General features: G+C 37.4%; 1 protein-coding gene and 1 pseudogene across 1 annotated transcript in view; both read right to left on the bottom strand.

Annotated features, from left to right (window-relative positions):
• CORIN (corin, serine peptidase) overlaps positions 1-19,109 on the bottom strand; it is a 265,617-nt gene that overhangs the window by 183,098 nt on the left and 63,410 nt on the right. The window contains 1 exon segment of the mRNA XM_089911890.1: positions 4,436-4,643. Coding sequence (XP_089768016.1) covers positions 4,436-4,643 — 208 coding nt within the window.
• LOC115801997 (U4 spliceosomal RNA) lies at positions 18,149-18,261 on the bottom strand (annotated as a pseudogene).

Genomic DNA, 19,109 nt, shown 5'->3' on the forward strand with positions numbered 1-19,109 from the left:
CAGATTAAAAACCATACTACTTATACATCCCACTCTATCTTTTTAAATTAAAGTCTAAATGTTATTAAGTACCTATTTTCTCTAGGATGGAATATAAGCAATTCTCTATTATTTGAATAGTAGAGTAGTAGAGAAAATGAGTAGAACAAATGATCCAAAATAGTGAAATATAAGAAAAAATGTTTGATATATAAAAATATAAGAATTATTTTCTACAATACATTTTACCTTTCTGAACTTATTTTACTTATTAAATGTAGCTTGCAGGTCTCATGCACATGCTAAATGAAAGCAGGAAGCACTGGTCTGAAAGTACAATCATAAAATTAAATATAATAATGAATGTAATAAAATGTAGGACAAGTCCCTGAAGGATACCTGAAAATTGACTATAAATTATTACCCACTATAACAGAAAATGGAAAACTCTCCTATGAGAGCATTTCTCAGGATGAACCAGGTCAGGAGAAAAACAGTTTTTACCTAAAAGTACCCTGAAGACTCTGGGCAGCTTAACTAGAATTTTACAACTGATTTAGCTGAGAGTAGAGATTGAATTATCAGAAAAAGGATGATGAAAATGAGTTAAGAGTCCCCTGGAGGCTGAATGCACTCTCTTTCATTGTCTTATATGAAATTTATATCAGTATATATAAATTTCATGGTAAGGAGAGAACTTTCATGTTAAAGAGAGAAACTCTTTTATATAAGTATATAAATTTATATAAGTATATATACACACTCCTGAGTCCATAGAGAAATTAAAGCAAAGAGATGTAAGTGAAATTGTTTGAAATTAGGGAGAAATGGAATCCAACTCCAGCAGCCTTAAGTATTCTACCTAATTTTCTTTTAATCCACGTAGTATCCTACATTTTTTCCAGAATCCTTCAATATTTAGCATATGTTAGAAATACTCTGTGCTCTCAATGTCATTAGTATTGCCCCTCCTTTCCAATTCACTGATAGCTATTGCTGACATTTACTGAGCTCTTCATAAAAACCCCTGCACTGTCATTTAATCCTCACGTGAACTTTGTAAAGCACAATGATTATCTCCATTTTACAGATGAGTGGGCTGAGACACGCAGCTCCAGAGCCTGTGTATTGAATGGCAACCCCCAAAAGACATGTCCATGTCCTAACCTCGGGAACCTGTGAATGTGACCTTATTTGGAAAAATGGTCTTTGTGGCTGTAATTAAGTTAAAGACCTTGCGATGATGAGATCATCTTGGGTTATCTGGATGGGCCCTAAATCCACTGACAAGTGTCCTCACAAGAGCAGACGCACACAGACAAGAAGGCCATGTGAAGATAGAGGCAGAGACTGGAGTGATGTGGCCACAAGTCAAGAGTGATTGAAACCACTGGAAGGAAACTGGCAAAGAAAGGAAGTGAGCCTCTCCCCGGGACCCCTGGCACAGTCCCCACCAGACTTTGGACTTCTAGCTTCTAGAACTGTGAGAGAATAAATTTCTGTTTAAGCCACCCAGCTTGTAGTAATTTGTTATGGCCGCCCTAGAAAATTAAGACAATCACCACGCTATAATGCCACTGTTCTAGGAACATAAAGGGCCTCTCTACTACCATGCCATAGTTTGACTCTTTGGCAAGATCTAACAGAGTTTCTCTCTTTACCATGAAAGTACCCTCTGCAAATGATTCTTTCAGGGGAAACATTTTCCTGAATGTGGTGTCTGTTAATAGTGCTTCTATACTGACTTCTATAATTCAGAATCTATTGTTTCTTTTCTACTCAGTTTTTATTTTACAGCAATGTAGGTTTTTTCCAGTTAAAATAATAAAAACCTTCTCTAGGTCCATCCACCACACTACAAATAACTCAGTTTCGTTTCTTTTTATGGCTGAGTAATATTCCATTGTATATATGTGGCACATCTTCTTTATCCAGTCATCTGTCGATGGACGCTTAGGTTGCTTCCATGTCCTGGCTATTGTAAATAGAGCTGCAATGAACATTGTGGTACATAACTCTTTGAATTATCGTTTTCTCAGGGTATATGCCCAGTAGTGGGATTGCTGGGTCATATGGCAGTTCTATTTTTAGTTTTTTAAGGAACCTCCATACTGTTCTCCATAGTGGCTGTATCAATTTACATTCCCACCAACAGTGCAAGAGTGTTCCCTTTTCTCCACACCCTCTCCAGCATTTATTGTTTGTAGAGTTTTTGATGATGGCCATTCTGACCAGTGTGAGATGATAGTGAAGTAAGTCAGAAAGAGAAAAACAAATACCGTATGCTAACACATATATATGGAATCTAAAAAAAAAAAAAAAAAATGGTCATGAAGAACCTAGGGGCAAGACGGGAATAAAGATGCAGACCTACTAGAGAATGGACATGAGGATACGGGGAGGGCGAAGGGTAAGCTGGAACAAAGTGAGAGAGTGCCATGGACATATATACACTACCAAACGTAAAATAGCTAGCTAGTGGGAAGCAGCCGCATAGCACAGGGAGATAAGCTCGGTGCTCTGTGACCACCTAGAGGGGTGGTATAGCGAGGGTGGGAGGGAGGGAGAGGCAGGAGGGAAGAGATATGGGAACATATGTATAACTGATTCACTTTGTTATAAAGCAGGAACGAACACACCATTGTAAAGCAATTATACTCCAATAAAGATGTTAAAAATAATAATAAAAACCTTTGTCTATTCAAAACTTTGTACATTAAATTAGTACAAATAACATGGAACCTATCTGCACTTAAAAATGCAATTCATTTTCTCATTACTACTCTGAAAACTTTCTAACATTTTAATTCAGAAAATAATTGATGTTATATATGATTATGTACTTAACAGTGCTTTGAAATTTTAAAAAACTGTATACTTACTAATTCAGATATTCCATAACATACTTTAATTGATTTACTCTCACTGAAAATTATTACTTCAATATAATATAATATTGAAATTACATTATTTCAATATAATATAATATTGACATTGTATTATTTCAAAAAGGTGGGAATGCGTTCAAAGGTACAAACTTCTAGTTATAAAATAAATAGTCATGGAGATGTAATGTACAGCATGGTGACTATCGTTAATAATACCATATTATCGGGCTTCCCTGGTGGCGCAGTGGTTGGGAGTCCGCCTGCCGATGCAGGGGACACAGGTTGGTGCCCCGGTCTGGGAAGATCCCACATGCCGCGGAGCGGCTGGGCCCGTGAGCCATGGCCACTGAGCCTGTGCGTCCGGAGCCTGTGCTCCGCAACGGGAGAGGCCACAGCAGTCAGAGGCCCACGTACGGCAATAAAAAAAAAAAAAATACCATATTGTATATTTGAAAGTTAAGAGAGCAGATCTCAAAAGTTCTCATCACAAGAAAAAAAACTTGTAACTGTGTGGTGATGGATGTTAACTAGACCTATTGTAGTGATCACTTCACAATATACACATACATTGTATCTTTAGGTTGTACACCTGAGACTAATATAATGTTACATGTCAATTATACCTCAATTTAAAAAAAAAAAGAAATGAGCTTACCAGACACATACACAAGTACACCGACTCACATGTTCTCCCCCACCCTCCCAAAAAAGAAAATTCTTTCTAATCCTATTCGATATTGTGCTGGACAGTCTCTGTTTGTCGCTCTGCATCTACCCTTCACCCTCCTCACCCTGCTCTGGGCTCCAGTGTGGACCGTAAGAATCACCCAGCATCTCACCCATACCTGATTTAGATGAGATTTGGGACTTCTGAACTGATGATACTGGGATGAGATTTTGGATCTCATCTATTGCACTCATATCAATTGCTCACCCTTGCCCAATTGTTGTGGGTGAGTTCAGTCAGTAGGAGGCCCTGGCAGAGGAGAGGGCAAGAGGAGAGTGAGGTCAGGGCATCTATTCCTTCTTCTCTCTCCCTGCAGGACTGAAGGGCTGGCAGTGGCTGTGCCCCTCTGTCTCGAGTCACAGAACTTGGCTTGTCGGGAGACCCCCTGCCCACAACTACAGCTTTTTCCAGGTCTGCCTGCTCTTTGCCTCTTTCAAGTCTTGAGTAGTGGAACTGCATCGCATTATCATGAGACCCTGGTGCCTCTCATCCTTACTTGTTCTCTTAACCCTGCCCACACCGCCATAAATCGTCTCTTCAAAAACATCTTTTCCATCGCCCTTGGAGTGTGCTGTCTTCTACCAGACCCTCAGCGAAACAGCTACTGACTACCCCAGCTGATAGCCTCCATCTAATAGCCTGAATGATTTCTTCCCATAAATAAAATTATCCCAGATTTCCCAAAAATGTCTACTTCAGAAGGATTACAACTGGTGTGGGATCTTTTTTTTCCTTTAACAACAACCAAAACAAAAGGGGGTAGCTCGGGATGATTTTGTTCTTCTCAGACACTTCTGCTACCACTGACTCTTATCACTGAATGCTTTTCATTCCAAAATACCTGTCATCACCATCACCGATGCACTCGGGGAAGGCAAGGCTGCAGCCAAAAAGCATGATATGTTGATAGCAACCAAGGCGATGGAGGTACATGAAGAACTTGAGGAACTTCTCCATTTCCATGTTTTTGACAATAGAGAGGAGAGGTGTCAGCGTGGTGTGGTAGGGCAGCATCTGACACTGGCTGTGAGTGATGTTCATGCAGGCACCTGAGAAGGCAAGACAATTATGTTTAGGAAAAGACACATCAGAATTATACGTTTATAAACTCATTTGACATGACAGACTAATGTGCTCATACAATAAAATATATTCTGTAAGTCAGAATGATTATAGATATACAGTAAGGCACATACATACATAGCAGCATTATTTATAATTGCCAAGATATGGAAGCAACCTAAGTGTCCATCAACAGATGAATGAATAAAGATGTGGTGTATATATATATACACCACGTCTGTATTGTATAATACGGGGAATATAACCAATATTTTATAGTAACTATAAATGGAGTGTAACCTTTAAAAATTGTATAAAAATAAATTTTTTAAAAAGAAAGCAAGAAAAAAGTGTGTGTGTGTGTGTGTGTGTGTGTGTGTGTGTGTGTGTGGTCATGAAATCAAGCTGCCAATACTCATAAAGGGATAGCATATGTGTGCTGGGAAAATGTGTGGAAAAATACACTCTCACACCTAGTCAATGGGCAATCACTATTCTGGATCACAGCTGGGCAGGGCAATATGTATCAAAAAATATTTTAAACATGCATAGCCTTTGACACTGTAATATTTCTAAAAACGTATAAGGAATTAATCATGGTTGTGCACATGGATTTATCTACAGGGATCTTCATCTCTGCACAGTTTATACTTTTTAAAAGACAGCAATCACCTAAACATTCAACAAAGGGAACTGGTTTAAAATATTATGGAACAAACAACAGAATGCTCAGCTACATGAAGGATGCTTTAGAAGACTATTAATCACCTAGAATGAGGCTTATAATAAATAAAAATTGCAAATCACAAAACAATTTGTATACCATGATCCTGTTTTTAAAAATACACGATTATTCAAGGATTTCCAATCCTGCCCATGTTTAGGGTCAGCTCAGAGACTCTGGCCTCATTTTATTCCAAGCTGGCTCTCCCGAGCATTACCACCTCCATGGCCTTTCCTTCTCCTTCATGCCATAAATTTGCATGGTTGGCCAAAAACTTAAGGGCACGACATTTTTTTGGACCTCGTCAAACTCATAATACAAAATGGGAAATAAAAGAATCAGAGAAGAAGAAAAATCCAGATTAAAATCTGTATATAGAACACAGATAGACATAAACATGAATTCAGCTTTGCATGAGGGCCGAGGTGGGGAGTTTCAGGCAAGTTTCACAAGTATGACACTCAAATCTTTTAGGAGGGAAGTTAAAATGCATTTCAGTTTGGGGAGCATTAGAGGCTGCAAGAAGGTATAGAGTGGACTTCAAAATGACACAGTTATATGTATTGTGCTATAAGCAGAAAAGCTTGCTTAGAGGAGCTAAGAGTAAATTTATCTCCAACAAAAATATGAAATCATTCATGAAGAATTCAGTATCAAGAAAACATTTATTACAAATCAAGCTTGTGCCAGGCACCACAACAGGTACTCAGATCTCCTAGTTCAGAATTATCTCATTTTCACAACCCAGTAAAGTGATATCATATCTATATTACACATGAGGAAATTCAATATCAGAAACCCTAAGACATCTGCCCAGGAGTGCACAGCTATTATGTGGAAATTCCAGATCTTCAAACCTATGCTTTCTGAGAAATTTCCATTTGGAGCCACCTTAAGCTAATGCAAAGGGGGTTATGATGTTAAAAACAGTTCTTTAAGAAGTTAATTCCTAATGGCCCATGAAAGGAAGAGGCTAAAAAGCATATAGCGATATATCACATAGTCTGTATTTAAATTCATAGATAATATACCATGTATTCTGATCACATTATCATTCATTTTACATTGCATTATTTTCTTTAGGGGTCATCAGCTTTGGGGTTTATACACTTGATTATAAACCATATTTGGTGAGATGACCAAAAGGCTCATTTACCCCACCGAGGCAAAGAAAACACAACACCGAGAGAGCATTTGAAAAATACATGATAATGAGGAAAATCATATTTTGGTTGGCTATACTATGTTCATGGCAGTGTGAGTTGCACAAAAGAGATTTCCTAATAGCAAATTCCCTTGGGAAAAGAGAAAATGATAAAATAATAGTCTGAAACCTTAAAATATGTCTCAAAATAATTGGTATGGACAAAAATAATAATGTCTTATATTTATAAAATAGTTTTCTAAAGTTTTCCAAACCACTCTTATTAGGATTATAATCTCTCATTATAAATGAAGAAACTAAGGCTCTCATAGGTATGTAGGTAGATAGAAAGGTGATGGATGGATGGACGGGATGGGTAGACAAATAGGTAGCCAGGGAGACAGGCAAAAAGTGATTTGCAGGGACTTCCCTGGTGGCACAGTGGTTAAGAATCCACCTGCCAATGCAGGGGACACGGGTTCAATCCCTGGTCCAGGAGGATACCACATGCCGCAGATCAACTAAGCCCGTGCACGACAACTACTGAGCCTGTGCTCTAGAGCCCGAGAGCCACAACTATTGAGCCCACACACTGCAACTACTGAAGACTGTGTGCCTAGAGCACGTGCTCTGCAACAAGAGAAGCCACCACAATAAGCCCGCGCACCACAGTGAAGAGTAGCTGTGGTGTACCCGCTCGCAGCCACTAGAGAAAGCCTGTGCAGCCAAAGATTAATTAATTAATTATTTTTTTAAAAAAGTGATTTGCAGACGGACACCCAGTCAGTAATAGAAGCAGGACTGATACGTGTGTCCTCCACCTCTTAGGACAACATTCTTCCCACTATATCACAGCTGTCAGTAGCAGAGCAAATGCCAAAGGAATTCAAAAGAGCAAGAATTCAATGTAGAGTGAACGATCAGGAAAGATTTAATGAAGAGGAAGAACTTGATTTGCTGGTTGAAAGATATCTAAGGTCTGGACTGGCAGAACAGTTAAAAACTGAGAGAGAAGCATTGACATATATACACTACCAAACGTAAAATAGACAGCTAGTGGGAAGCAGCCGCATAGCACAGGGAGATCAGGTTGGTGCTTTGTGTCCACCTAGAGGGATGGGATAGGGAGGGTGGGAGGGAGACGCAAGAGGGAGGGGATATAGGGACATATGTATATATATAGCTGATTCACTTTGTTATACAGCAGAAACTAACAACATTGTAAAGCAATTATACTCCAATAAAGATGTTAAAAAAAAAAACAAAAACAGGGTACTTAACGAGTGGTAGAGAAAAATTACTACAAAGACAGAATCACAATTGCATGTAACACAGAATGACCAAAAAACTTGAATCTGGGCAGAAAGGTTCAACAAACTTAGCTGAGAATTTGCTAACAGCCAACAAATATAAAAGGGAATTACTCTTTAAGACTCTTGATTTCAGGCCTTTTATATTCAAGTAACTGTGTAAATTTCCTATCATTGCTACTGTCTCAACCTATGTGTCAAATATTCTTTTTTCCCAGAATGTTCCATTGTCTTTGAAACATGTAACTCTAGTTTTGTATTCGTGCACATTCTCACGAGGGGCAAATGAGTTTTCATAAGTCAGCTACATGCTGGGCACCAGGCAGAGTCATTTCTCTGAGGGGAAAGGGAAGGGCACTTTTGGAAATGGACTCATTTGTTGCTGCTCCCTCTAATTTGGTTTTCATAGGGTAAAGGAAAGGGTGGAATGTTTGTTTTTCTTCCCTGAGAATTTACTACTGGGTCTAATAGAAATTAGAAGTCAGGGTTGCTACATAAAAATGTATAAAAAATACAATAGATGTAATTAACCATAGCGTTCCTATAGACATCATAATGTGTCTTTTAAATAATAGTTACTTTAAATTGGGGAACTTGGGGAGGAGAAGTTAGAAACAGATCTGAAGAGCAAAATTGCTTCCTGATTCAATGGATTTCTGATGAAGCAGAAATATTTATTCTAATTAGCTCTTAAATTCTAAAACAGCACTACTAATAAGGCACGATTTAATAACAAATTTTCAGAGTATGCACTGATTACAAGATAGGTCCCAATTTCAGAAAAAAAATTAAATATGAAAAATAAAATGTTGCTTGCATTTGAGAAGATGAGTTTTTGATTTTTTGTTTTGTTTTCTTAATCTGACTCAGTAGTTTCTAGATCAAACTGGGGCTTTCTCTACTCATATCACATTGCTAATACTTCTAGATGCAGTAATTAGGAAGGAAAGATGGGTCTGTTTTAAGAGCTTTCCTTATGTTCATTTGGAAATTATGATAAATTCTGTGTTGTCTACTTCTGGAATTAGGTAATGTGGAGTTAGAAATTAGTTTCTTATATGCTTTTTTTTTAATGTAAAATTAACTTAAGAAACTTCTGACTTACACAGAATTTATTTCAACAATGGGTTCTTTTAAAAATCCATTAAAATCAAATAAAAATCATTTTTAAATAAAAGCAAAATAGTATCTAAACCATAATGATTATAACAGATAATAGTGTTATTAGACAGGAAAAATCTTCTTAAATTAAAAATCATGAAATATCAACTTTCTAAAGTACTTTGCTATCTATTGTCTAATAACCTAACAGGAAAACTTGGTAACCTTTCTGACTTCCTATGTATGATTTCATACTTAATTGAAGGACTACTGGTAAAGATTCCACTATAACAGGAGGCAATATTTTAACAGAGCATGGTTGGTTTGCCCTAACTTAGCTAAACTGACTTATTTTAACTCATGAATTTGCTTCACAGGATTTCCTTGTGGAGGCTTCTACATTTGTCTTACTTCCACATCCTGAGAATTCGATGGGGTTGTAAAGGAGAGTTCTCTGTACACAGCCCTTTTCAGTGGCTTGGGAAGAAAGTCATAGCAGGGTTGGCCCTCTTCACATGTTTTCCTTTTCATTTCTGCCATCCGGTCTGTCAAATTTTGTTGTTGTTTTCCCAGATGATATCTTTTATTCCCACCTCTACAGTTTAAATCCCAGCCTTTTATGGTTATATCTCCCACTTTTATCTGAATATTTTTGTCCTCAATGTTTACTGTAAAACTGTAACACTCCTGGCATTGCTCTTGGCCCTTCCACATACATTGGCTCATTTGCCCTCCTCACAAGTTACTCAGTTTCACAGCTGAGGAAACAAGGTTAAGTAATTTCCCACAAGATGCACACAGCTAAACCTAAATATCCATCAACAGAGGCATGGATAAAGAGGATGTAGTATAGATACAATGGAAAATTACTCAGCCATAAAAAAAGAATGAAATAATGCCATTTGCAGCAACATGGATGGACCTAGAGATTATCATGATAAGTGAAGTAAGCCAGACAGAGGAAAATAAATATATGATATCACTTACATGTGGAATCTAAAAAAAATTGATACAAATGAACTTATTTACAAAACAGAAATAGACTCACAGACACAGGAAAAAAAAGACTTATGGTTATGAAAGGGGAAAAGGTGGGGAGGGACAAATTAGGAATTTGGGATTAACATATATACACTATTATATATAAAACAGATAAACAATAAGGACCTACTGTATGGCACAGGGAACTATATTCAATATCTTGTAATAATCTGTAATGGAAAAGAATCTGAAAAAATATATATATAAAACACACACACATATATAACTGAATCACTTTGTTGTACATCTGAAACTAACACAACATTGTAAATCAACTATACTTCAATAAAAAAAATTTTTAAGTTAAAAAAGTTAAAGATTCACACAGCTAATAATGTCAAAGCTGAAATTCAACTCAAGTCATCCTAACCCAAATCCAAGTCTCTTTCCATCAACAGCTGTGTCCATAATCCAAACATTATAGTTGAAGACATCGTCTCCCCTGAATTTTTCTTTTTTTTTGTTAAAGTTATTGTGACACAGCACTGCTCATTTTATTTTTACTTATTTATTTTTAAATTTATTTATTTATTTTGGCTGTGTTGGGTCTTCACTGCTGTGCATGGGCTTTCTCTAGTTGCAGCGAGCAGGGGCTACTCTTCGTTGCGGTGCACGGGCTTCTCACTGCAGTGGCTTCTCTTGTTGAGGAGTACAGGCTCTAGGCACACGGGCTTCAGCAGTTGTGGCACACGGGCTCACTAGTTGTAGTTCATGGGCTCTAGAGCGCAGGCTCAGTAGTTGTGGCACACGGGCTCAGTAGTTGCGGTTCATAGGCTCTAGAGCGCAGGCTCAGTAGTTGTGGCTCATGGGCTTAGTTGCTCCGCGGCATGTGGGATCTTCCTGGATCAGGGCTCGAACCCGTGTCTCCTGCATTGGCAGGCTGATTCTTAACTACTGTGCCACCAGGGAAGCCCCTCCCCTGAATTTCTACCACCCTCAGTGGGGCCCCATGAGATCCATGGAGGCAGGTGGGGTCTTTTTTACTACTCATTCAACAAATACTTATTGCGCTCCTACTCTGTGTCAGGCACTGCTCTAGGTGCAGAGCAAATGACATGATGCAAAACAAAGTCCCTGCCCTTATGGAGCTTAGAGTCTAGTCAGGGGAGACAAAAAACAAACACAAATAAATATTGTCTGGCATTGATATACATAGTCATAGTCCTACTGCTCAGCAAGAAACAAAGAAGCAGATGTGCCTATTTAAGGAGAGACTAATATCACAATAAATCTATTCTTCCTAGGACAGGACAAAGGACTATTAGTTTTGAAAGTGAACTCCTTCCTTAAGAAATGTACCAGGGCTTCCCTGGTGGCGCAGTGGTTGAGAGTCCGCCTGCCAATGCCCTGGTCCAGGAGGATCCCACATGCCGCGGAGCGGCTGGGCCCGTGAGCCATGGCTGCTGAGCCTGCGCGTCCAGAGCCTGTGCTCCGCAGCGGGAGAGGCCACAGCGGTGAGAGGCCCGCGTACCGCAAAAAAAAAAAAAAGAAAAGAAAGAAATGTACCAGAATCAAATATTCAAGCAGCACAAATATGTATTATAAAATTCAGATGCCAGTCTTTTGATTTCCAATAATTCATATTCATGCACAAGCATTTTGCTTGCTGCATCCTGTCTTCATTGTTCCTATTATAATATTTAAGTTGTCATGTCATATTTACTACAGATTCACAGCCATCAAATAAGAACATCAAAGGGAAGCAAGTGCCTTCCCTCCACTAGATTAATCATAGCAGCTCAGCTGCCCTGCAGGGGTAAGAAGCCACAGCAAAGGCCTGCTTCAGAGAACCCGCCTTCTCGGGGGACAGCAAAAGTTCCCATAAGCATCCCATTCAAAGTACTTCTGGGCCTCACTATAACATGATCCTAATTTGTTTTCATTATAACAATAGGACTGCCTGTTAAGATCTTGTTTATTTATGTGTTTATTCTCAGTATCCTTCCACATCCAAGTAGACACTTTGTCTTGTGACTAGAAACCACTGGATACCAAAGAGTATACACCCAATAGTTATTCACTGAATGAATGAGATTAAATGGAACAATGTCTTCACTACAAGATTTCTTATTGAACAAGATGGAATTAGACATGAAAAAAGCCAGTATATATGAGACCCTAGGGCACTAATGTTGATGGCTAATATTGCTACAAATGTTTTTAACAATCTGTTCCCTAGAACTCACCACAGCATAGGGAACCATCCCATACTGTTCCCTCCACCAGATTGATTCCTATCTTGGACTCCACTCTGGACTATAGTGCAGTAGTTGAAAGTAAAAGAGCAGGAATTACCCTTCGATCCTGTAAAAGGCAAGTGTCCCATCATCCTTAGGCATACTCAATTCTTCTAGCATGAGACCTCACCATAGTAGAGAAAAAAAAGGAAGTTGTGCTTACAAGCTGTAAAGGCTGGAGAAAGATGAATAGATGAGCACCTTTATGCCAGAGCTGCAAAGAGCTCTGAGGAAAATGTGGGTAAAAATGATGGCTATAGCTGCCAAGACTAGGCTCAAACACTGTAAGCTATCAGAGTTAAGTAAAAGCCAGCTACTCCAAGACTGAGACACAGAAGCCAAAATCTACCTTGAGCCTCGGTCCCACCCACCAGGCTGTGTGACCTTGGGGAAATTACTTAACGTCTTAAAACCTCCTAATCTGTAAAGTAGCAATAATGATGTGAATGAGAGGTTGTGAGGATCAAATTTGTCAACAGAGATAAAAAGCTTATCAAAGCCCTCATACTGCTGATGTTCAACTGATATTTCAACAGCATTGGTGTCTCCAGCAAGAAAAAATATACGATTCAGAGAGAGGATAGGATGAGATAAGCTTACTTTGCAGTAAAAGCCTAAATAAACCATTAGTATCTATTCAAGTTCTCTCTTAATAAAAAACACATCTTAAATTTCATTTCCACTTATGGTTTTATAGTAAAATAAAACAATTTAAACCTAAGGAAATAGATGAAAAAAATCCTTGAGTACTTTCTAGGCTGAATGTTTGCTAAGTATTTTATATAGAGCATTTTATCTAACCCTCCCACAAGCCTATGAAAAAGCTGGGTTTTTTCCACATTTTACGGATATTGAGACAGATTCAATGAGGGTGAGAAAGTATTCAAGGTTACATAGATGTTAAGTTGTAGAGTTGAAATTAAAATCAAGTCATGCTGATCCCATAATCTGTTCCTGTCTACTGTATCATTCTGTCAAGATACCATTAATTTTAAACATCGTAAACTTACTTCATTCATTGTAAAATATTTAGATGAATCTCTTTGAATTCAAGCAATAGAGCTGCTTCTCCATGATTAGTAAGCACTAAACCTTCTCAAAGAAAACACTGAATCTGCTATTAAAAACAGGTTACCCGTCCTCACTGAGGGACGAATTGGATTGGGAATGCTTAGTGTCTATTCCTGGCTGTATTATGAAGTCCACCCAGGTCAGGACGACATCAGCAGAGTGAAATAATGAAGGTCATTCTCTAGTCTAGATGACTCACACGGAAAGTAACATTTTGCGAGAAGGATTTCTGGGACAAACCAATTAAAAAGGATATCGTGTACGTTGGAAGATCCGCAAGGAGGTTACAGTAGGATAAGAAGGTACAGAAAGTTACAGACAGGACCTCTCTATGAAGATCCTGGCTTTTTAACTAACTCTAAACATGTGTGAATCAGAACATATTAACTATTTTGTTTGTCATAAGAGAAAATCAGAGACAAAAGGCACACTTTCTTAATGAGTCATCTGTGACATTTGTAAAAAGTCTTTATAGACATAATCAAGGCATAGGTAAGCCATTGTCTAGCTAACTTACACTCACACAAAAAAGTTGAGTACCAAGGATAACGCTGTGTAAATTATCAGACTTAAGTAAGAACTAGCTACTCTTGCCAGGAGAAACATGAGGTTTAGGGTTTAATGTTCTCTACACAATTACATTTATTCCAGACCTAACATTTTTAATGCAACCTCAAGCCTCTTGGTGAAATCTTTTGCCAATCTTCAAGCTTTCACAGTCGATATATATATATATATATATATATATATATATATATATATATGTATCTCATTCTCTCCTGTCATTCATACACACATCCATACTACCTGATTCTAAGATGTTTAGATGGTAGCTAAATGCTCATGACTTGATGGAACTCATTCATTCAACAAATTCAATGCTTTGACACAGTGAGAGGCCTATATTTTACTGTAAATTGATTCTTCACATTCCATAGAACTAAGTAAGATGTAACATTTCAGCTGTCACATCTCCATCTACCAGTAATTTTTCATTAATTTTAAAAGAACTAGATTGTGTCCCCATATAATTATCTATCTTACGATTATGAATGATTGAACAATAAAAATAATTCAAATTTATATGGTGCTTTCAAGTTTGTAAAACACCTTTCCCATACTCAGTATGATGGTTCCACAGTCTGATTCAAATTCTCCTTTATTTGTCTCTATTTATGTGGCCTTTGACAAGTTACTGAAATTCTCTGTTTATTAGTTTCCTCATCTGTAAAATGAAGATAAAAATATCTGTGTTATGGGGTTAGTGTCAGGGTTAAATGGTATTTACAAATGCCTATCATTAGCACATATGATAAACTATAAAAGTGTTTGCTATTATTATTATCTCATTTGTGATTCACAGAAACTGTGAACTAGATGGGAGAGAGATTTGTATCTATGTTATGTAAGTAGGAAAACTGAGACAGAGACATTAAGCTTTCATTCTGCGCTCTTCCTATATATATAGGATCAAAATTCAAGGTTTCATCAATTGGTTTGGCTTACTTGTAAAATAAAATAATGCTGGGTATTATTTTTTAAAACACTCATTGCTTAAAAACATTAGTTATTCATTGAGAAAATATTTAAGTCTCTATTAAATAAAGGCACTGGGCTTGGTGCTGTGAAATTAAAAAATAAGAACTTGAAATTAGACCACATTTTATTTATTTAGCCAAATTGTACTTTAATACAATTTATTTTATTTTATTTATTTAGCCAAATTGTACTTTAATACATATGAAAATTATTTGTTTTTTAATACCAAGAATGGTACAAATAAATTCTATAATGATGAGGGTATAAGAAGTTACTTAGTGGCACATCATGTTCATTGATGTCAGAGTTTATTGTAAAAATCATTACCTCACTTGTGGGTAGTTTTAAACTTCACTGTTCAAAAACAGCGCCAGGGAATTCCCTCAAAAGGAAATGTTTACAATAAATTTCTAGTACTATCTTTTGGAATGCATATGACATATTATTTCTTTTTAATAAATATACCTTTTATCTTATGACAAGGCAATGTAATATTAGAAAGCAAAACATGAGTAACCACTCAACAAAAAAGAGGGAGGGAGGAGTGGAATGGTTCTTATTAGTTATATCCTCAGCATTACCTCCCCATCCTTAACTAAATAGCAGCCATGAAGTTTGGGAGGCCTTTCCCTACCCCCAGCTCCAGGTGTGGGTCCTGACTGGCCAATGACAATCAGGTCGTGGCATTGCCTGGCACTGTGCTTAGTTCAAGGGCAGATAGGAGAATGAAGTTGGCCCCATCACAGTAAAAACCCAGGAGTAGAACAGGCTGCATAATTTAAGCATACCCCGGATAAAATGAAAATGAGGGGTCCCTTGGTCAAAAATTATTTTTATTTTATTTATTTATATCATTCATAATATTTATATTATTGCTAATAATTTCAACAAGGTGACAGCATAACATTAAACAGAGTATGGAGTCCGTCTATGCTCAGGGCTCTGTTCAATGGCACAGGTCGGCATGCTTAGGAAGCGGCTGATCATCAGAGAAGAGCCCTCCCTCCAGGAACCTCTACAGCTCTCCACATAGAGACATTTGAGCAGCAGGCCCAGGATCTCTCTATAACTTCTGGTAAGAATTAAAGGTGATCAGTTTACGAGTGTTGGGGCCTCTGATTCTGAGGACTTCTGTTTTTGTATGTGACTTGAACATGTCAGAGGCAGAGATAACCAAACACACAAGCAACCCTGGCTTTGTCCACACATTCAAGCATTGCATAAAAGCAGTGCCTCTTCCTGGGAAACCAGATGTGTCTGCACACTGCATTTCAACTCCAACTTGCAGAGTCACACATTTCTCCAGGGAAACTGCCCACACTCGCGACATGTGGTGAGGGGCCCACGCTCTGCCCTTCTAAGTAGCCGCTTCTCTCCCAAGGTTAGCAAGGACGGAAATCATGGTCTAGTGCCAGTGTTCCAACTACTGTGCTGAAATATTTGCTGCCTTATACCTGCTTCTAAATTATAGTGTACAGAGCAAGGCTAATCCATCACAAGTCGGTCATTTTGAGTCCTTGATACGTAAAGAGTTTCTCAAAAAAAAACATTAATGACTATATTATATCTTCACTATGGATCGATTAGGGGAATTTGGTCAGATTAAAGCTGAAGACATTTGTTGGGCATTAAAGATTTTCTTCTTTATCAAGAAGATATTAACAAGAAATTTTGGACTAGTTTCTTCCGAAGTGTTACCAACTATAGTAGATAATATCAATACATTTGTCAGATGATAAAAAATAGGACTGTGTGTGAAACCTGGCCTTGAAAAATATAAATTGTGAAACATCTCCACTCCCTGCCTTTTTCATGTTAGGATGGAAATGAAAATAACTGGAATAGAGGGCTCTGGGATAATTAAGCCAAAAAAGAGAAACATGGGAAGTTTAAACATGGAAATGAATGTACAGAGTTGGAATAGCAAAGAAGCAGAGTCAAAATGAGTAAGGCTTTCCCAGATTCAAATGGGGCAGATATAATGTGAACCTAGAGAGGTGGAGATCTGAAAGGTGAAATGGAAGGCAAGAAATACCTGACACAAGGGGGCAATGTTGAATCAATTCTGTTTCTGGAGACACTATAATTTTTTCCTATAATTGAGAAATTTTTTAAATGAATTTTAATAATAATGAATTAAATATTTAATATAGGGTTTAACATATTGGTCTATAAAGACTTTGCTTTCTCTAGGTGATTTTCCTAAAACCATGAAGTACAGTGTTTTAATTACAAACTAGTTAATATCAAAATTCCTTTGTGCAAACAATACAGAGAGCAGCCCAACTCTCAATTATGGGAGCAAGTTTAAACTCTACTACAAATGGCACTAGAAAAAAAACACCTTATAAAAGATCCTGAGAAAACTGATAATATGTTGATAAGGTGAAAGAGGGCACATGTGCATTCACCGTACTAGTCTCTCTACTTTTGTGTGTGATTAAAAATTTCTGTGTAAAATGATTTTTTTAAAGAAAAGGTTCTGAAATATTTTTAAGTAAGTAATCTGAAAGCCCACCCATTATAAACCTCCACAAATTTTTGGTAAAATAAAACAAATGTTTTTACGTAAACAGCTGAACTCTCCATAAAGAAAAGGAAATCTCAAGATTGCAGAAATGCAACAGTGAACTGAAAATAAGAGCAGTGAGTATGTGAGATGACATCACAGGAATGAAGAGCACATGGGTGAACATTTCATGAGCAGATATTGTAATGGCCCTGTCTTGGAGGAAGTCATCAGTCTCAACAAAGAGATGAGGCTTTGAATCCATAGGAAGTACAAATAGGAACCGAGGCCCCACACACACACACACAAAAAGCAGGAACTCAACTAGCTCAGCCATATGATGAGGGAGCTTGTCTGACTCTGCCTAGACTCTGATTTGACAAAAATCTTTCTTTGGGCACTTCTTACTACAGCTCTGGCGCTCCCATGGGTTTGAATTTACAACTACAAATGTGATCCAAGAATCCCCCAAGCCAAAAGTTAACATAAAAATTGGCCCTGGGACAGTGATACCTTGGGGTGACTGGTCAAACCAAACACAAAATTGTCCTAAGTGACATGCCCTGAATCCAAAAGAGTTTATAATCTAAAGTCATAAAATAAACAGAAAACAATTCACTAGGGGAAGGAATAATAATAATCATTAGTCACAACCAGCAGCAATAATTGAAGTCTGAGAACTTCAGACAATTGAACAATCTGACAGAGGCTATAAAAATAAGTATGAATAAAATAACTAAAGACAAAAAGGTAGTAATTAAAACCATTTGAAAAAAATTACACACTATAAATAAAGAACTAGAAGATTCAAAAAGAAACCAAATAGAACCTCTAAAAATGAAAAATATGTATGAACATTATAATTTAATTAGCAATAATCATGCCTTGGATAAACCTCATTGGCTATGATACTGCCACTGCACAAAGCTGAACATTATAATTTAAAACTCAGTGAATAGATTAAAATAGAATATTAGATACTGCTGAAGAGAGAACTAGAGAATTAAAAAATAAATCTGAGAAAATACACCAGAATTCAGCACAGAGATTTATAGAGGATGGATGAGAATGTCCAACATAAGAGTAATTAGAGATCCAGAAAGAGAGAATAGAAAATCAGGAGTGAGGATATATTCATAAGATTAACAGCTGAGAACTCTCCCAAACTGAAGAAAGATCTGAATCCTCAGATTCAAGAAGCACACCTTCTAAACAAGATATATAAAAAGATATCTACAATAATAAATGCTGGAGAGAGTGTGGAGAAAGGGGAACCCTCCTATACTGTTGGTGAGAATGTAAATTGGTACAGCCACTATGGAGAACAGTATGGATGTTCCTTTAAAAACTAAAAATAGAGTTGCCGTATGATCCAGCAATCCCACTCCTGGGCATATATCCAGAGAAAACTCTAATTCAAAAAGGTACATGCACCCCAATGTTCATAGCAGCACCATTTACAATAGCCAAGACATGGACACAACCTAAGTGTTTATCAAAAGATGAACGGTACAAGAAGATGTGGTATACATATATACAATGGACTATTACTCAGCCACTGAAAAGGATGAAATAATGCCATTTGCAGCAACATAGATGGACCTAGAGATTATCATATTAAGTGACGTAAGTCAGACAGAGAAATCCAAACATCATATATCACTTCTATGTAGAATCTTTAAAAACTGATATAAATGAACTTATTTACAAAACAGAAATAGACTCACAGACATAGAAAACTTATGGCTACCAAAGGGGATAGCAGGGGTGGGAGGGA

The sequence above is a fragment of the Delphinapterus leucas genome, chromosome 5, assembly GCF_059928025.1.
Source record: "Delphinapterus leucas isolate spDelLeu-1000000601 "Yukka" chromosome 5, BTC_Dleu_Yukka2, whole genome shotgun sequence".
NCBI classification, from domain to species: domain Eukaryota; kingdom Metazoa; phylum Chordata; class Mammalia; order Artiodactyla; family Monodontidae; genus Delphinapterus; species Delphinapterus leucas.